General features: G+C 34.2%; 1 protein-coding gene across 4 annotated transcripts in view; it reads right to left on the bottom strand.

Moving 5' to 3' along the window:
- Window positions 1-22,040, bottom strand: part of LOC108733630 (major royal jelly protein 1) — an 88,275-nt gene that overhangs the window by 30,838 nt on the left and 35,397 nt on the right. Inside the window, exon 1 of one of the 4 annotated variants that reach the window (XM_018464872.1) lies at window positions 19,277-19,458. The exons of 2 other annotated variants lie outside the window; for them this stretch is intronic. In XM_018464872.1, coding sequence (XP_018320374.1) covers window positions 19,277-19,430 — 154 coding nt within the window. In that variant the 5' untranslated portion in view covers window positions 19,431-19,458. Of the gene's footprint in view, window positions 1-7,758; window positions 8,473-19,276; window positions 19,459-22,040 lie in introns of those variants that run through there. One more of the 4 variants, XM_018464873.1, reaches the window with a different exon arrangement.

Here is a 22,040-nt window from a genome sequence, read left to right as displayed (position 1 = left end):
GGGCCGCGCGTCCAAATGGCGACCGTTTTGAACCGCAGGTCCCTACGGAACCGTGGCGGCACCGCTGCCGCTATTGCGGTTTTGTAGTACTCGTTTGTATATCGGCTGGTACACACTTGCGGCAAATTGACGCAAAAAAGGATGGCTGCTACTAGAACTTCTGAAGATTTGGATATAGAATTATTCATTGATGCAGTAAAGGGGTTGGTTCCCAGAGATATGGGATATTTCCTCAGAAATATACCTATACCATGAAAGAGTCAAAAACAGGTCTGCATGGATTATAATCTGTGAAATGTTTTCCGATGGATTTTTGGAGCTGGATGACAAGGAGAAAACATTTCTAGTGGGATTATGGAGACTCTTAATCTGGTATCTTTTGCGATCTTATCCTATCAGAAACTTTTGCTGTTAATTCATCAGATGAAGCAACACTCCTTCGAAAGTAGTTGAAAAATTAGTCAGGATTCTCCCTTAAATACGAAAACGACGTTACAAATGTGCCCCTCGTAAGCCGTAAATCGGTATATGGGTCTACCCAAAATCGTCTCGTGTTTTTTTTTCGATCAATAACGCATTTGTACACCAAATACGTAAAAACTGCACGCCTTTCATTAATAAAAACTTCCATTTTGCACTATTCAACTTGTCGCACTGACTGATTTTCTTTAAAAACGAATGACACTGTATTAGATATATATTTTTATTACTTTTGCGGCGCCGCAACAAAACCGCAAAAATACCAACAAGTGTGCAGCAAACTTTGCGGTGCCGCTGCGGACCCGCGGCGGCAAACTGTCGCAAGTGTGCACCGGCACTTAGGGGCTATGAATACAAAAATAATGAAATTAAAAAAAAGCAGTTGTAGTTTTCAAGAACAAGTTGTTTCATTTTATTTGTAACAAAATTATAGCAAATAGATACTTTTCCATTTTTGGAATCACTAAATCCATTGTCTTTTTGCTTTTCTTTTGTAAATAGTTTTTGGAGCATCTCTAACAAGTGGTCGGTAAGCGTGGAAGCATTGCAGTTTCCGTGGTAGATTTTTTCCATTGTGGATATATCTTCAGGGACTAACTGCAACCCATTTTTTGATATGATAACATCATATTTTCAGTAAGAATAACGTAATTGTCGGACTTTTTATTTCCCAAGAAATTAGTGACCACGAAGCGAAAGTCACTCCAAGCATTTTTTTCGATATCTGTTACAGTGCTGTCAAAGTGTTTCAGAATATTTAGAGTCTCATGCCCTACAAAAATACCTTCGTTAATGTTAGCTTTACTTAACCTTGAGAATTTCTGATGCCGGTACTGAAAATCAGACCTATTTCTTTTTCAATGGCTTAACAAATTTTTCCTCTGGCCCAATTTGATATGCAATGGTGACAACAAAATCTTTCTGAATTCTATCAGTTGCATATATTTACATTCTTTTGACTCATTCACACAAAAGCAGCAAAACTTTGTGTAACCTCCTGCGTATTTACACGAGTTGAAATTGTGATTTCCATTATTTTAAACCCTAGGCGTTTGATACTTCGTACCGCTAAAAATGGTGCAGCTTTGAGACGAGGCTTCAAGAATGTGTGTGCGACAAAGTGGGTACTACCTCTATGACAGTATTTTTAAAAAATGAACATTTGTACATATATACAAAATGTCCATTCGTGTATATTATGTTTTCATTTATAAATTTTAAAAAAAGATGATTTCTTGAATGTATTTTGATTCCCGTGTCCCCGTTTCCGCCTTGGATAACTTCTAATGCATATAAGATATAAGTACTATACATAGGTAGTACTGTTATGATTGCAAAATAGGTAGAACGAAATGATTTTTGTTCCTTTATTTCCGATTATATTTACAGTTCGACAAATCCTCTGAATAAAGCAAATGGTCAACAATTGTTTTATAGATTCACTTAGTCGAAAGGGAGATTTCTAATACTTCTATAAACCAAACGGAATATATTTAACAAATTTATTCAAAAGAAGTTGGAGAAAAACTGTCTTTTCAAGTTTCATACAAAAATATATATCATCATCATCATAAGGTCGTCAGTCCTAAGACTAGTGTACACGCACCTCCACTCATTCCTACCCTGAGCACCACATTTCTAACGCTTCTAACTTTGTCTTTTCCGCCACGCCCACCGCCCATGTTTCGCACCCGTACAGCGCCGTGGTCCAAACATACACCTTTAACGACCTTTTTTGAATTTCTAGATATATATCTAAGCCTTTTCCAAAATCTGTCGTCATAAAGCTTAAAGAAGCATCTCTAGAAGAAGGGTAGTACTGTACTTCTTATCAGTACCTACACACACCGTCTAACGTTTCTTTATGTACTTATCGAATTTAGTTGATTGTATTGTTTAGTTAATATGTAGGTACAATAGATACTATTTTTCTTCATTCGTACGTATTAGTTATAATCTTTTGTGGGCTGTTAGATTTTCTTCTGTGTCAGTAATTGTGCAATAAAAAAATTTATTTGAATTTGTTCTGGGAGGAACGTGCGTAATTTTAATCACGAAAACCATAGCGAAAGGCGATTAAAACTGAAGGTGATTAAAATTCTGAATGTCATATTGCGTTACCAATCAGACCACTACTAAAATGACAAATAGTGTGGCACCTGGTGAGTTGACCTTATTTTTGGGAAAATCCGTTACAGAAAGATTATTTTTTGGTGTCATATTAAAAAATAGCAAAGTGCTTAACCTTTGTCACCTGGATAATACACTGAAATTAAATACGTTAAGATTAATTCTTTTGTAATCAAATATCAAATTACCATCATGATTATTTTATATGAAGACTTCCCTCTTTCATTTATATCTTCTACAATACCTTCCGTTATCCGTGAGACCAATTTTACTGTTATAATTGCAATTTAATTTAGTCCATTATATTTATTAATTAATTAATGAAAAGATTAGTTTGATGCATATCTACGATGAAAAATACGTGTCTGTAGGCATGCAGGTAAACGTTCTACAGATATAATCGCGTTTCCTTTTCCTGGTTCACCAACCAAATACATATATTATGTAGCAGTTAACGTGTTTCCGTCTTAGTCTTCATTTATTTTCATTGTGACATAAATGCGATCAACAGGGAGACCAAATATCCAAAGAGAATTCGACTGAAACTTGTCCTTTAAAATATTAGGTGGTAGGTAGAATTAATGAGAGATTTCAAAGTCAGGTAGTGTTGGGATTATTATCAAAATAATCACTTTATTTTCTCATTCGTGCTTGACTATTTTATAATAGTATAAGACAATGATGTTGATAATGAATGATGATGTGATTAAGAATGCACTGAATATGGTTTTTGATGTTGTTTATTGATTTGTATGTACAATGATGGTTGGTGAACAGATGATATGCTTCTTTTTTTGAATGATGGTTGATGACTTACTTTTGCGTATAAAAATTACTTAACCTAAGGGGGCAAAAATTTGAAAACTGGTTGTTAGAAAACTGAAACCGTATTGTACATATTTTGGTGAGAATAGTTCCGAGAACGACTGACTATTGTAAACTTTATGATAGGGATATAATTGAACTTAACTATACAATGGACTAAGGGTTGCAATAAACTACGGTTAGAAATTTATTGTACAAGACAATGATAACTATAATTGCATAAGGGTAGTCCCTTGTTTTTATTAATTTCTTCCGCCCTTTACAAACTAGTTTTATTCGGCAACATTACAACGTTAATGTTGTTCTTCTCATCGGTAATTTTATTTGCTACCAGTATGATCCCTGTGCTCAATTCCTTTCCTGATAAACAAACCCTCGATAATTACTTATTTACCTGCATACGCTCTGTGCTCAATTCGAGTGTCACCAATAAACAGATATATACAAAGAAAGGTTTCCTAGAATATTATGGTCCGGGTAAAGTCCGAAATACTGGACAGATAGCTCATCGGTTTTTGATCGTATCCCACGTCAAATGATGCTAAATCGACCAAAAAAATGCTTTTTTTGATATAAGAACAAAGGCTTTCACGGCCGGAATCCATAGGGATCTGACTGGATCGCTGCCGAGACTTCGAGATAGGTTGTTCACTTTGTAAACACAGCACTACCACTGAGAATGTCAGCCGCAGTAGCTGACGAAACGTCTGGACAGAATAGTTTACTTAGACCACGGCCCTATCGCTCGAATCTTCATTCTACTATGCTTTCTTTGATGTTTAACTGATAATTAAATTAATGCATACAATATGAAGACAAAAATCAGCCCCAAGAATGAAAGTGGAAGTATTGAGGCCTCATGTAATCACAATAGGTATATTTTATTGTTACGTGTGGTGACATTCGTTGGTAGTATACATAAGTTGTATATGAAATAGTAGATTTTACCTGTGCAGTGATGGATTTACGCCTAGGCCTATGAGGCCAGGGCCTAGGGCGGCATAATTTGAGGGGTGTCAAAATTTTTGAAATGTCAAAATTTTAGAAGCGAAAAAAGGAATCCTATGTTCTTTTCTATACCCTTAATAATGTGTGTACAAAATTTCATGATGATTAGTACAGTAGTTAATTCGTGAAATGGTAATAAACAAACAAAGAAACTTACATTTGCACTTATATTATTAGTTAGGACAAAAGTAGAAAATAGATATAATAAGAATCATAATTGCTATTAACAATCACCAAAAATAACGAAGTACAGAGTTTTATTTCTGTTTGCGGAGTAGTGATAAGTAAACTAAGACCAACAGCAAGACTGTCCCAGTCTAAGTATTGGTCTTGGTCTTGCATATTCGGTCTTGGTGTTGATTTTCCTCAAATACTTCTAATATTGGTCTTGTTGATATAGTCTTGGTCTTGCTTTTGGTTTTGCGGGTTAAGTTTTGGTTTTGTTCATTTTATCTGATTCTGACTTTTTTTAATAATTTTTCTGAGCACAAATTTTTCTATTTAACGACACAATAATTATCTTAAATGCCGAAATAGTTTGTCATACATGCGAGTTTGTCATAATTTTCAAAGAAAATAGTGTCGATACCTGTGAGAGTTATGAAAACTTGCTCTTCCTCCACTGCATAAATTAACCTCTTAGCAAACAAAGTAGTACCTACAGAGGACTTGAAAGAAGTAAAAAACAAACGAAAATGGATTAGTTTGTCTCTATCTTCAACCATGTGCTATCCAGACGTGGGAACCAAAAACACTTACTCCAGGGATATTCTTGTAGATCCCTCTTTGAAGCAGTGGTAAAGTTTTTTTTTTATATATTTAGTGGTAAAATCTAGTAAAGTAAACTGAAAATTCCAAATACTAAAAATGTTTTGTTCCAAGAAAAGAATATATTAAAGTTGATTCAAATAGTTTAACTCATAGGTTAAAAGATTTTGTTCTAATATGAGCATTAAAGTTCACTTCCTTTATAGTCACTTGGACAAATTTCCCAACAATTTTGGGGATTTATGTGAGGAATAAGGAGAAAGATTCCACCAGAATGTGAATGTGATGGATGAAAAATATCAGGGTAGATGAGACAATCATATGATGACAGGCTATTACTGGAGTCTTCAACATGATGTTCGTGACAGCCCACATAAAAGAAAATCATACAAACAGGGCGCTTTTCCTACGAATTAGCTTCAATTTTCCAAATTAGACTACTATTTTCCTTTGTTGTTATACTAGCTAAAGCACCACTAAGGGGTTATTGGTTTTGAGTTTATAGGGACAACAGCATTATACCAAACACCCAAGCCGGATTTCAAAAGGAAGTAAGCTCCCTTGACCCGATAATCAAATTACAAACAAAAGCAATCTCTCCCATGAACTCGGGTGGTTGTACCTTTGCAGTAGCGCTAGACTTCGAAAGAGCCTTCTACATGGTTTGGCATAACGGGCTTCTATCAAAACTACTAAAAATAAAACTCCCTCTCTTTGTAAAATTAATTCACTCGTTTTTAACAAACAGATCGTCAAAAGTCAAAGTAGAGAGAAACACTCTCTCGCACGTTTACACTAACCGCGAGCGTACCACAGGGCACGACTCTTGCTCCACTATTACAACATATATTGTCACCATATCCCACAACTGGGCATACGGAATAAACACAAAATCGTGTAATTCAAAATTAACTTGCAACTTAGTCAATTTAAACTGTGGCTCAGAAAAAGGCGCATCAAACCTAACCTACATAAAAGACAACTAATATTATTCATACACCCTAATTTCACCACCAAAAAGTCTCTTTCAACGGACGACATCAACGTCAGCTTATTAGATAGTTCACTAATACTCATTAAATCTCTAGGAATTACTCTAACACACACAATGAACCTGCACAGACATTAAAAACATACTCAATAGGGTACGCAATCGCGCAAAATTAATCTCACTACTGTTGCGAGCACGAGTGTGTTTGTGTGCGATCGGGCACACGTTTGCGTGAACGGCTTATTGATTCGCCGACTAGCCGCGGGCGGCTTTCTTCATGTGCGCCGTATTTGTAAATGTGTGTGTCATACCTGCGTTCTGGAAAAGCAGTTAAGCAATTCAAAGAAAAAAAATAAACTATCCGGATGTACTAGAAGGTTCCCGAAAGTAAACAGAAGAGTATTTAAAGGAAGAGACGATCGCTGAAAGGAGGAGAAATAAATTGACCGTTGCAGAAGTGAACCCAGAAATAAATTGACAGTGACAGCAGTGACATAAATAGCGCAGTGAATAGTGATATATCAACAGTTGCGTAAATAAATAGAATAATTCATAACCTAAGTTTAGTAATAATTTAATAGTGTTTTTAAGTTCTTTAATAATCAGTGTAAATAAATAGTTTTTGTCGTTATCAATCGTAAAAGTTAATTTTGTTAAACCCACGAACATTATACTACTTAACGGTCGTATAAAAACATGCAACACAGACACACTTCTTCTCACCTACAAAACCTACAAGACTTCTAATAGATTATCGGGTAACATCACTAACGACAGCTACACCGGGCCACACAAACAGTTTTCTCACAAAAGAAAGACGAATCCTACGTAAAATAGCGAGACCAGGTAGATTTTTTTCCTTCGAACATTCTATATGATAACATTAAAATCGAACCGATTCCTACACGCATTATCAACTTACAAAAGAGATTCATCAAGCGAGACATCGACGACGAAAACCCTATCACAACAAAAATCCCAACCCACATCCCTCGCAGAATCTCAGACAAACCCAAAAATAAAATCCCCTTTCTCCCTACCAAACTATTGGCAAACACTCCTGACCTCCAAGAAGAATACCTTGACTACCTGGAAAACCTACCCAACCAACTCAGGTAACACACACACACATATACCATTAACAACTAAAAACATTATCAACAAACACAAATAACACAACACACGGCTGATGAGGATCTAAACCGATAGGTCCTATAACGGTCTGAGGTAGAGGGGTTTCTTAGGCAGTAGGTCCGAGGACCTGGGTGTCTTGAAGATTTCCCCCCTTCCACCAAAACAAAAAAAAATTGAATTTATGTTACTGTAATTTTTAGTAGAACTTGCTCTGAGCACCACTGCTCTATTATTTTGAATTTCTGTAATAGTATAACTAAAAACCTATTGTTCCTAATAGAACAGAATATCGTCTATTATCATTGCTGCCTTAGATCTCCTGAGACTTTTCCTTCTACCAAACTGAGCAATTTAGAACAAACAAACAAACAAACAAGAACTGATCAATCTAAAGGGTGTTAGTCTTAATTGTACTTACTTACCAGCATGAAGCAGATAAACAATTGATTTAGCAGTAGTTAACGGCATCGTGTTGACCGTGTCAACCACAAATCTATACCGTTTGTTATTGCGATCAATTTTTTCTTATTTGTGAAAGGTAAACTGCTAAATTACATTCATATGCAAGGTGGATAAGTTTATTTTGTAAACTGATCAAGCGTCTATTGTTATTAACAAACTACGCGATCGAATGCAGCAAAAAACAAATATCTACTAGTTAGTTACTTAACGATGCCTAAATATACTTCGTAAATCGTTTTTATAATCATGGAAGTAGGTATTCCTTTGGGAGTTTTAAATATCTATGTATAACCAATCATCGTTTAAGAATTTTAATACATTTCTAAGTGTCTATAAATAATTTATACCTGTTCACTATCAGACACATTCTTTTATCCATTAGTTAAATAGATATCACAATTTGAAAATTCTGACCAACTGTAACGCCGCTATAGATAACTAAGTAAGCAGCGTAACGATTAATTGAACGTTTAGGAGTTGTGATGTGTCGCAGTGAATAGTAAACTGCGTGTCATTTAAAGAATCAGGTAGAGGATCCTTTACTGGTTTGCAAAAATAAATTAATACCTATGTTTAAATAAAGCTGGCTCCAATATGTTTATTACATTTCATCATTATCATCATCATAAGGTCTACAGTCCTAATGCTGATTGAACACACACTTCCACTCTTTCCTATCCTGAGCTAATCTTCGCATTTCCCCAAAACTAGTACATGCCACGTCCTTAACTATTTGCAAACAGTAATCTAGTCTAGGTCTACCTCTAGCCTTCTTAACTCCTGTTTCTGCCTCTAATATGTCTCTGGCTAGACCTTCATGCCTAAGAAAGTGTCCTATCAACCTATCTCGCCTATTTCTTATTGACCTCCATAGAGTCCTCTGTTCTCCTATTTTTTTCTAATACCTCTTCACTTCTAACCTTCTCTATCCACGGTATCCTCATCATTCACATTTCTAACGCTTCTAACCTTTTCTTTTCCGCTGCTTTCACGCCGTGTTTCAAATATACACTTTAACAATTCAAATTTCTAAATAATCGTTTGCAAGCAAAGAAGTGACTTCTTTTTATTGAAGGCGGCTCTGCTCTGTACTATCCTCTGCTTTATACCTACTACTACTACTATTCCTTCCATCCTGATTTATCTTTCTAGATACCTAAAATCAGCCACTTCTTCTAATTTTTCGTCTCCTGTCTTTATATTCGCTATTTCCCTACTTTTTCTTCCCTTGCCTACCAGTATTTTAGTTTTACTTTTATATATCTTCATACAATACTATTTTGTCAATACGTTTATTGAAAATTATTACTCACGACGTTCCGACTGCTACAGAAATTTCCTATCGTTATTAAGTGATTAATGACCACTAGTCACAGAAAGAAAATATTTTTTTATTAAAGAAACTAAAAAGTTCGAGTCAGCGTTATTTGAATATGGAAAGTCTACCTACTACCTTCAAATAAAAAAGTAATAATATCTAGTAGTTATCTCTACTTTTCGCCTCCATAAATGACCTTTCACACTTAACTGAAACCGGTGATCAGATCCCGGATAAACTGGTCGGAAGATGCACATTTTAGCATAAATGCCGAAGCCGGCTGGACGGCCACTGACCATCAAGTGGTCGCCGGGTCCCAATCCTTATAGGCGGCTGGTAGCCGATTACCGGCTGGACGGCATCAACGAGGTCTGTTCAAAAAGTATCGCGAATTTTGTGTTTCTTCAAAAATTACACAGGCCAACGACGAAAAAACTTTTTTAATAATTTTAACTAATTTCTATGTAATTTGGTGTGCTGATTCCGAAAAAANCCGAGACCACAACGATTATCAACGACTATTTTGGCAATATTCTGAAAACGAACCTATAAAAGTATATCGACTATTACTATTAGTTTTTGGTTTTACAAATTCTCCGTACACCACTATCCGCTGCATTCAACAATTAATATCAGAATGTTCTGAAGAATTTCCTGAAGCGTGTTTTAAATTAAAAACAGATAGATACATGGACGATGTGCTAACTGGAGAAGATAGCAAAGAAAAACCGACTGAACTAATTCAACAATTAATTGCCATTTTAGGTAAGGGCTGCTTCAAATTAAGTAAATGGGCAAGTAATGCACCCGAAATATTACCGAACGTTGATACGAAAATACCACAAAATCAATCGATAATGCATAATTTTGAACAGATGACAACTTCAACGGTTTTAGGATTATGGTGGAATCCAAGTTAAATTACCAAGTCGAAAATATTACCGCTGATACTACGTTAACTAAGAGAGTTATTCTAAGTTCCATTGCCAAATTATTCGATCCCATTGGTATCGTATTTCCTGTAATAGCACAGGCCAACGACAAAAAAACTTTTTTAATAATTTTAACTAAGTTCTATGTAATTTGGTGTGCTGATTCCAAACAAAATAACGAGAAAGTCTACTTTTTGCACAACCATCTTGACTTTTTTCCTAAAAAATTAGGTGATGTCAGTGAAGAGCAAGGGGAACAGTTTCATCAGGACATCAAAGAAATGGAGAAACGATGCCAAGGAAGGTGGAATGTAAACATGATGGGTGATTACTGTTGGACACTTCACAGAGAGTAACAAAATGCTTCGCATCGGAGAAAAAGCTATGCAAGAAACTTTACAGAGAGAAGAGAGAGAAAGTACAAAAAAACATATATCAAATATTTAGTAATCTATTATTTGTAAGAGAAAATTGCAACATCATTAAGAACTAAAGCCATAAATCATTTTTACAACGGGGTAGATACAAAGATGGAAGTGGGCATTTTCTCGACCAATACGATACTATTCAATTCGATTCGATTCGATTCAGATGATATTTGCAAGGGTGTACACAGAAATTTAGTAGCGTTAGAAAAGAAAATATTTGTTTTATCAATCTGCTGTTAATTTTTTTTGTCATTAACAACTTAAACAAAACGATAACATTAGTGTCACAATAAAAATGAAGACCTGCTTGTTTATTATAGAATGAAACTAATCTGTTTACCAGAGAAGTAACGATTCCTAAATACTAACTAATAAAAATCGGTACATATTTCAGTACAACTACAGTGAAAGATAATTAACAGATTACATATAATATAATAATTGTCCATATTAATTTCGTCTTTTAGAGTTGACGAGGATACATACGACATTTTATGTGTCACTAGCATCATTTTGTGTTGACTATTGTATTAGCAGCAGCTGATTGAATACGGCGTTGCAATGTCCCTACGTGATCCTACCAGGGCCGGACTGGCCCTCGTCTGCACTTTCAAATATGTTTTTTCTCGAAATCGGTGGACTTTCGCGCCACCGAACATTTACTTAATTTTCTTATTTTATAATTCCTTATCACTTCATGTAAGATTGCTACTTATTTCAGTGACACCCTATATACTGCTCGCTACAAATTGTTCTGTGTCGCAGGATGGTATAGACAAAAACGCATAGTATATACAGACACTAAAAATTTATGAGAAGTAAAACAGAGGGAGACAGAAAATCGCCGCTTTATTTTATCTATCGGTCTTTGTATTTACAATGTAGATTACTTTTTTCTTTTGAACGTTTCAGGGTTCTAAAATAAAAATGTTTACACTAAAATCGTAATAACGATAGAATTTAAGTATATAAAATACACTTATTTTCTTTTTCTTTGGTTATAGTTGCATCAATGTTTTATTTAAACGTTATCCTTGTTATGATTTCAGTACAAATGTCGCTTTTCAGAACCCTGAAGAAAATATAATTTCTAATAAAATAAAACTAACATCACTGAATCTTTAATAGAGTTAAATAAACCTTCATGCTAAAATGCTTTCAATCCAATTATTTATATTATTGACAGAACTTTTGAAAGACTCATAAACAACCTAATTATTCTAAAATACGAAAGGCAAGAATTACAAAAAATTCTTAACGAGTTACCTGGAATTTTAATAATTAGTTGTTACTAGATTTGGAATATTCCAGATAGTAATTAATGGAAACAAACATATATTTTCTTATTTTGTCCTTTAAATTAAAAAGTGCTGTAACCAAATGTCTGGAGGGTGAAATTTTTATTAATCTATAGTCGTTAGTCGAGGTTCTCTATTACAGTTTACATCTAGTGTTGATTTTTTATTATTTACTTTCTTTTATTTTTTGAATGAATCATATTGATTCACAGAAATTGCTTCTTAATAAATAGTATCTACGTATTCCAATTTCTTTCCCGTCATGTATCATCATCATAAGGTCCTCAGTCCTAAGACTGATTGAATACGCATCTCCACTCTTTCCTATTCTAAGCTAATCTTCGCATTTCCCTAAAACTAGCACATCCTTAACTATTTGCAAACAATAATTTAATGCCTCTACACCCTTAACTCCCGTTTCTGCCTCTAATATGTCTCTGACTAGACCTTCATGCCTGAGTAGGTATCTTACCGACCTATCTCGACTATTTTTTAATGACTTTCATAGAGTTCTCCTATTCTTTCTAATACCTCTTCATTTCTAACCTTCTTCATCCACGGTATCCTCATCTTTCGCTTGTAATGCTACATTTCGAACGCTTCTAACCTTTTTTTTCTGCCGCGCCCACTGTCTATGTTTCACACCCGTACAGCGCCGTGCTCCAAACATACACATTTAACAATCCATTCGCGAACACAGAAGTGACTTCTTTTTATTGAAGGTCTCGTCATATAATACTTACAATTTTGTGTTCTAGTATTTCACTTTCTAATATTGCTACTAAAACAAGGATACAAGTGATAAATAAAATAAAATCGCAAAAATTGTTTTACAAGTGTATCTATTGTTGTAAATCTTAACTTTTTGAAACTGGCTCATAAATGAAATAAATGCACGAAAAGTTTCACTGGCACTTGTTTCGTTAAAATACTTAAATATTTCAGGTGAACACTTAAATTTTAACTATCTATCAATGGAAAAATTGTACAGGTTTAATGTTCCGCTAATACTTTCCTATGGTAACCTTGCAACCTTCAGAAATCAAATAGAAGCGTTCTTTGGTTAAAATTGGGTTTTCACGGTATTTAAGACACGATTATACTTACTGTTAGTATAGGAAATCGGTAAACCTGCTGCTTATACAGTCAAATCCGCTTATAATGATATCCATAGGAAATGACAAACACGTCATACTAAGCGGGCGTCATACAAAGTATAGTCTAAGAAATACAGAACTTTCTATTTTGGTTAGTTATTTAGTTTAATAGAGAGAAAAACTACAAACTGTATATATTTATTAACAGAAAAAGAAAAAGAACGATGAATTGTAATATCAATATACATAAGAAGGGTCAGAAGAATGAGCGAAAATGTTATTATTAATTCAAACTTTCCTATAGAGAATTTAATATGAAAACCAAACTTAACATTACAATTACTTCATATTAAACGGTTGGTCAATATAGGCGGAGTCATAATAAACGANAAATTTTGCAGAGTATCATATAAAAAAATGTAAACAGTAGAATCGGAATCTTAAAGTTAATTTATTGAATAAGTGCGGGAAATATTACAGTATAAAACCAAAAGTTGTTTTAGATTGCTCATTGTAATGATTTGACGAATGTTAGTGAGAAGATTGTTGTAATTGAAAAATGAACCAATATTACACGGACCCAATATCTATTACAAGTAATATGGACTAATTATGCAATTGTATGGAATTATTGGAATAAGGCGTTAAAAACATACTGTTCTTATTCATATTATTTATTATTGATATACTATACAGTCTTTACAATAACTGAATTTCGGTTTGTGTTAATTAAAAATATATGAATGTTTCATCCAGTTCCCAGCGGACTTTCAATCACTAAGAAGATTTAAATGTACAGTGGCGTACGTATGCGACGGTCTGGACAGACCCTCGGGTTTCTTACAATTTTACATTAACAAATTTTGAACAGTCTCTACCACAAAAAAAAACAAAAATAAGTTGAATGCGGAAATTATCAAGTTAAACCCAATGTATTCACATGCAGAATATGCCGACATGGTGGTCACATATGGACGGTGCAATGAGAATGCATCGGTGGTATCACGCGAATAATAGTTTCAGTAAGGTTACTACTTTCATGTTTACGAGGGTGGATTGATAAGTTTCCGGCCTGACCAAGAAAAACAAGGTTTTTAAAAATTTTTTTTTTTTATTTCTCAACATAATCTCCTCCAAGGCTGATACATTTCTCATAGCGGTGTTCCAGTCTATTAATGCCATCTCTATAGACTGATTCGTCAAGCTCCTCAAAATAACCATTTACAGCTTCGATTACTTCTTCATTGTCCGCAAATCTCTTACCGCCAAGCCATTTTTTGAGATTAGGGAACAGAAAATAGTCACTCGGGGCTAGGTCTGGAGAGTAAGGAGGGTGCGGCATCAATTCAAACTTTAGATCGTTGATTTTAGCCGTCGCAACGATTGACGTGTGCGCTGGTGCGTTATCGTGATGAAACAAGATTTTTTTCTTCGCCAGATGAGGTCGTTTAATTTTCACCTCGTGGCTCAAACGTTGCAATAAGTCTGCGTAGTATTGACCAGTGATAGTATTACCCTTTGCAAGGTAATCAATGTATATAATACCTCTTGCATCCCAAAAAACAGTAGCCATAACCTTGTTCGCCGAAAAAATTGTTTTTGCCTTCTTTGGAGTTGGTTCCCCTGGTCCAATCCACTGTTTAGACTGTTCTTTGGTTTCAGGAGTGTAGTGGTGGACCCACGTTTCGTCAACGGTTACGAATCGACGCAAAAATTCGCTTGGATTACGCTTATACAATGACAAATTTGCGGTAGAAATGTTTTTTCGAATCAATTTTTGGTCGACTGTTAGCAAACGCGGCACCCATCTTGCACAGAGCTTTTCCATATGCAAATGTTGGTGCAAAATATGTTGCACACGTTCATATGACATCTTACAGGTCTCAGCTATCTCACGCACTTTCAATCTGCGGTCTCCCAGCACTATTTGATGAATTTTTTCGATCATATCTGGAGTTGTGACCTCAACGGGGCGTCCTGAGCGAGGCCCATCAGAGGTGCTCACACGACCCTTTTTAAACTCGGAAACCCACTGCTTAACGGTTGAATATGACGGGGAGGATGTCCCCAGTGTTGAGTCCATCTCTTTTTTAATTTCCTTCGGCGTTAACCCCTTCAAATAAAAGTATTTGATGACAGCACGATTTTCCTGCTTTTCCATTTTTACGAAAACCACAGAGGCGTCTTGTTCAGCGTGCTGTCAAACCTACACTAGCAAGGAGATCGGGCTGAAACTATAGCTACAAGCTATCCAAGGATGGTACTATAGAATGTCACCTCAAGGTAGGCCTAGTGGCGTCATCTCTTGGTTAGGCCGGAAACTTATCAATCCACCCTCGTATATCACTGATAAGTGTGAGATGGCTCAATCTAATTCTTTTTCATGTCCTTTTTTTTCTTTAATTTTTGCGGAGTACTGTTCAGACACAATGTATATGTTACCGGAAATGTATGAAATCAAGGAATTGTATTGCATTGTATACAATTCCTAGGAATTGTATACAATGCCGAGGCTATTTAGAAAATCTATAAAATATTGTTTCAAAGATTATTTAATACAAACATTGCCTGGAAAATGTATACATTTCTTTTGAATTGTATAAAAATCCGATATTGTACTAGGAAATGTATAAAACTAATACTTTCTGTGAATAAAATACTCTAACGTATCAGCGCGCCTCTGGCGAGCAGAAGCATTAAATAAACCCCAATCTGTCATGAATCTACCTAACCGAACAATGACGTCACCAGTACATATGAATTTTTAGTATGATGTAGAGATGAATATGCTGATCATTACCGAGCGGCATGGCCTAGAGGTTTAGACCATTGCTTAGCATTCGGGAGGATGCCGGTTCGATTCCGGGTTCGTCTGCCTTGCTCCAAGTTTTTCTGTGGTTTCCTTGCATCACTTACGCAAATGCTAGGGCAGCAATTTTCCACAGATAAACTTTCATTCTCTTCTGTCTTTATTTCGTCCGTCTCAACTTTCTCACCCGAACCACCACCCACGCATTCTCACGATTCCTGAAAGCAGGCTGAAGAGGGCCTTCCGCCCTACCTTCCGGCGTAGTCCGGAGGGACTGCCCGCCCACCAACATTACTGGCTGGTGGGAATGAAACACCCAAAAGTTTAAAGTTTTTTATGCTGATCATTTTGAAAATTGTTTGTTAGGCGCGGAATGATAATGAAGCATGGTAATCTAACGTTGAAAAACAATATTTGGCGGCCTATAACATAAAATAGGCAACAATAGTAGTAATTGGTGTTCATTTAATGTCGCGGCCCCACCGAAAGAAGATATGTTAGAGTATTTTATTAACAGAAAGCATTAGTTTTATACTTTTCCTAGTACAATATCGGAATTTCATACAATTGCTAGGTAATGTATACATTTCCCAGGATATGTGTGTATTAAAAAATCTTTGAAACAATATTTTATAAATTTCCGAAATAGCGTTGGAATTGTATACAATTCCTAGATTTCATAAATTTCCTGTAACATATATATAAAGTGCGTCTACATTTAGCTGTTCTATACCTACATATGAATTTAACAAACTATACATTTTTATTCCTTTCGCTTATCTGCTATTTTCTTCCTCCATAATATTTCTCTAGTCCTTTTTAAGACTCTCCTCTCCTTTCATTTAAATTTCCTATTTCTTTTGCATCATTCCTGATATTAATTCACATCTCTCAAAAATGTGTTCGAGCGCGTCTTTGGTTTCAGTTTACGCAAAGTAAATAATTAAATCAAGGATACCACAACACTAAAAAAACAAAAACAAGACGAGTCTTCCGTTGAAAATGCCCACAATATAAGTAGCGAAATACGTGTTCACGTTTTTTCAATGTTGGGGTACTGTTTGGGGTAAGTCCTCTTGGTTTAACTTTTTTTTCACCCTTTAATGCCATTTTTTGTCAAAATTACTGTTATTAAATGAAGACAAAGATGCAGCTGGGGCAACTTTTTTTTCGGAAAGGTCATTGATGTTATCACATGTTAAATAAAAAATTAATTAAAAAAAAATTAGATTTCGCAGCGCTATTTTTGTTTTACTGACTATTCGGTAAAAGCTTTTGTTTTCTTTGTAACTAACCAATGCTTTATGGTACGTTAAATAAAGCAGGTAACATGATATAAAACCCGACATTACTTATCGCTATCTACTTGAAATGAAGGATTTTTAAGTGTGTTGTTTTTGGTTAATTAATATGTAATTAACTACACTACCCGTTGTCGGCATTTTAATGCTTTCATTTTTTAAATGCCTAACAGACCATCCAATACACACTATAATTAAAATTCAATTAAACAAACTATTATCGTAATTTAATAACAATTATGTAAGTTTGTAATAATGATAACTGCCACAGAGAAGAGTAAGCTAATAGGAGTCAATAAAATCAATATTATTTGGTTCGCCCCTTATTCCAACATTAATTATTATTTATCTTTTCATTTTCTACTCATTTAATACTTATTATTATGTATAAAATAATAATGAGATTGCTTTTGTATTTGATAACAGATAGGTAGCTAGAAAGCACGTGGTAGTTTAGTGTGATTTATTTGAAATAGCTCTATTTAAAATGTCAATATGCACAAAATGCAAAATATGTGTCTATATCTATTTTATATTTTAAATGCTTTTTTCTAAACATACATTTTAATAATAGAATGAAGATTCGGGCCATAGGGCAGTGGTCTAAGTGAACTATTCTGTCCAGACGTTGGATATATAATCTACGTTCACGTTGTCAACACAGCACTACCACTGAGGATGTCAGCCGCAGTAGCGAAACGTTTGGACAGAATAATTCACTTAGACCACGGCCTTATAAGCCGAATCTTCATTCTACTATGGATTCCGGGCGTGAAAGCCTTTGTTCTTATACATTTTAATTTCTATTTGGATAGTTTTTAAACTTCCATAAAGTCTTTCAATTCCAACAACTATCTAACGACTGTTAATTACATTTTTAAAATGTTAGGTACTTATTTCAAAAAGTGGTAGGTAATGATTGTAAAACATCAATTAAACTGAAATGTGTACTTGTAAAACCAACGCTAAAACCTTAATTATTATTAAAAAGGTAAAATTTTTGAAATTCTATTTTGTATTTGATTGAGAAGTGCAATATTCGATATTTTAAATAAGAAAACAGAGTGGTATATTTGACGTTTTAGGAAAACTAAGCGTGTAAGAGATCTAAAAATTTGGCTGTAGGAGTTATTCAGGATGGTCTTTTCAACTGAAATAATTTTGTCTGTCGACCGCTTTGTTTTTTAAATGAAATGGTAAACTTTTTTACTACGGATTCGTATGAAACACAAAACTTTAAAGTAACATTGGTAATCAACTTGTATGATTTCCATGAATAGATTCTGAGATAATTTGATTAATACAAAAAAAAATTCAACTCAAATTATAAAAATCTAAATTCCACAAGGAATGACTTAGAGTGTTGAAATTCTTACCAGTTTCAATCGTGTCTAACAGTCAATGTACAAAAAAAAATTGAGCTTCATAATTTATACTGGATGTTCAAAAAAAAAATCCAAAATTTAAAAAGATCAAACACGAATAACTTCGTTCTTTCAAAAGACACCCACCGCATTTTATTTTGTAATTTGATTCCTCTTTTTAGACTTTTTCGATCCATGTAGATGTTTTATATTGGTTCATTTGAAAATTTTTGAAAAAAAATGAATTTTTATCTAAAATTGACAATTTCGCTAATTTTGATATAACAAAAATGTACGTTGACTTTTGGGTTTCTATGTTACAAAAATGATAGAAGACAATGAATACAACCCTGCATAAATAAAAAGTTCGGTTTTTTCAGTTTAATAATGTTCCGCCTAATTAATGGTTAGTATGAACTGACAAATAGATATATATGGTTTTGGTTCTAGTTACAACAGTTTTATGCGTTTTTTTTCCATAGTGGTGGTGAAATAATTAAACAACTTTAGGAATGTTTTTTGTAACGTTTCGGTTTATTGCATACTGTATACAGTAGTTCAACATGAAAGAATGTTTAAAATTAAGTTAATAGCTGTAACACTCCAAAAGTCTGAAAATGGTTGAATAAATCGAAACGTTACAAAAAATAAAGTAGTTTCATTATTTGACCACCACTCTGGAAAAAACTACATAATTTAAAAGTAATGGTCAGGAATCTAGCTAGTTCTAGATTTACCAGGATTCTTAGATGATATTTAGTTAAAATTAGTTTCAAAATATTTATTAGTATGTTCCAGTTTTTCAAGAAAGATATTTAGATCTAATTAGGTATTTACATGTATCATTATATTCGTACAATATAAGAATTTGGGATATAATCTTTACAATCGTCAATTAATCTTGTTGTAATTAACAATTTTCGTGACTTACCCGCTAAATCGTCTGAAATTTTGTCGTATTCCCTTTGATGAATGTAAAATGAATACGCCGGTTCCTCGTTTTTATTCGAAATCCCTTTAGCACTTAACAAACTCAAAACCAGTAAAAAACACAACAAAAAACGTTTAGAATATATTTGAATCATTTTTCACTCGTCGATATACTTATTTATGACCAAAAAAAAAATATTAACAAGAAAAAAACATAAAAAACGCTACTTTGTATCACTTGAGTTAAGGCCCAATTGCACCAATATCACAGAACAGTTCTTAAAAAAAATTTAAGACAAATATTTTACACCGCTTGCTCTCTACCTCTGTATCTAATAATCTATTGTAAAAAAAAATACGTAAAGAAGAAAACTTTCATCTATTATGAAACATTTTGTGCTTTGTACCGACGTCGTTTTCGACTAATTACCAACTGCATGTGCTTCGAACTGTGAGCCAACGACGACGTGTTAATGAATCTATTCGGCGGGAAATTTAGCTGCTGCTCACTTAGCATGTCCCGGTTATTTTCATGAACTGTAGGTTCATTCCAATAGTCTGTATTATGTACCTACACACAGTTATTACTATACGGTAGTGAATACGTTCATAATACATTTCACTAACGCAGCTATGCGACGCGGAGTTTAAAACGAAGGTAATGGTACCTATCATAAAATTCAGATTTAGATCACTTCCTTTCGTTTAAATACAATCAGAAGCAATACACTAAACATACAGGGTGTCCCATTTATAATAATTAAAAAAACAACCATAGCTTCCTAACACAAAATACAACAAAAAACTGTTATAAAATTTTTCAATCCAGTGACAATTGAGCTCGCAAATCGTCTTTGTAAATTTGAACGTACAATTTGTTTCATTACGGGCCTGGATCTAGGCGACTAACGTCGCTCAGCTGATCTAGTGTGGATGTAACAAGTACCTACCGGGAAGAAGCCGAATGCACTTCCACCTTGTAAAAAAAAAAGGTAAAAGTGAAAAAGAAATGCGTACCTTTTATAAAAAAATGTTTAAATTGTCCGCCATTCACTTCAATGCAACACTGATGACAGCGACGTTTCGAATTAGACGATTGGCATTGGTAATGTAACTCACCACCAACTGACGGTTGAATAAGAACCCTACTAGAATCCATTATCACACTGCTAATTGTCCTTATTGTAATAGTCTTTTATGAAATGACCACTAAATAAACTAACAAACAATTAAATTCCACAACAATCCAAAGCAAACCGACTAACCTGTTAGAAAATACAACATTATGTGTATTTATTCCAGTCACATCCAGCAGTGTAATTATATGAGATTATATCAATATTTAGCTTTTTACATTTAATGAAAACAAAATAACCAACTTGGCCCTTCTGGACACATCCTTGTATTATTCCACGTGGGGTTAATTAGCCCTGCCAGGCAATACTAACGTTTAACACATGTGAGTGGTCAAAGTAGGTCTGCATCTTGTCTCAACATTTTCAACCATAACATACATTTGTTTTTGTACAGTAGTACGTTATGTTACAAACCTTTACCAAACGCTCGGTGGTGAGGGTTGTTTGTGCACCGCTTCTAATTATACCGTAGTCGTTAAAATTTCTTTTCTTTTTAAAATAACATAATACTAGACGTCATGAGCTACATTAGGTCCACTTCAGTTTACGATCATATGATTTTCGATTGTGATATGTTTTTCTAACATTTTCGGTCATCTAATGGACCTTAACGCGAGTGTTTTTTCTTCGGCTGATTTGTAACTTAATACCAAACCTAAACAATAACATTACCGCAAAAAGCAGCTGATTCCGACCTACTGAAGGTGATTTTTTCTACGATCAGCTGGAATCGTTATTAATTTGCGATTGTGCAAGGCCGACATCAAAGCTGTTATTATTTTATAATTTTTTATTTTGTTTCAAAAGTTAAAAGTGTTATAACATTTTATGTTCCAAATGACCGTAGGAATCTGTGGTATAAATATTAATTATTATAACTGGGACACCCTATATGTATACCAACAATAAATAGACACATATCTATATGTTGTTGGTCAAAAGTACATACATATGAACAAACTAACCGAACCGAGAACGCAATTGACATAAAGAGATTGGATACAATTACAGTTAGTAGCTCCAGGAAGTGGAAGAGAAATCTTCAAGTGCTTGCTAAAATGTATTACTATACATATAATATTAAAAAGGATATGCGTATTAGATGTCATTTCTGAGATCATAAATTTTATGTTAATTAAACAATTTAGTCTTGATAGTTCGTGTATCCAATTAGATGAAAGTGACAGGTGTGAAATGAAATTCATTAGATTTCCTCGTCTAGTTATGTACAACGTTAAATTACTTGCTGAGCCTATCCAAATGTGGATACTGCAAAGCCTTAGGGATTTTGATTTTGACTACATCTTCAATTTTGTAATTTAAAGTTTAAATGTCAAAAATACGAATTATTTGGTTGCTATGTGTGTATGACGTGTATACAACCAACTGTACGCCCAGATATCGACATTTAAATCCGCTCATTTATTTGCAGTTGTTTAATTCCAATTCGAATACGTCAAAAAGTAACGATTTTTAATGGATTTTAAAGGATTCGGATTAAACGAAAATATCCTGAATATCTAAAGGCAGTTTATGACACAATTCGGTCTAATATTTAAATGTTTTAATAGTCTGCTGGTTCCAGAATATTATATCATGAGTAGAAGCTGCAGAAACAGTTGATTGCGA

Source organism: Agrilus planipennis, unplaced genomic scaffold (assembly GCF_000699045.2).
Source record: "Agrilus planipennis isolate EAB-ADULT unplaced genomic scaffold, Apla_2.0 scaffold67, whole genome shotgun sequence".
NCBI lineage: Eukaryota > Metazoa > Arthropoda > Insecta > Coleoptera > Buprestidae > Agrilus > Agrilus planipennis.
Note: the sequence above shows the minus strand (reverse complement) of the source record. Positions and strands in the feature narration are given on the sequence as shown.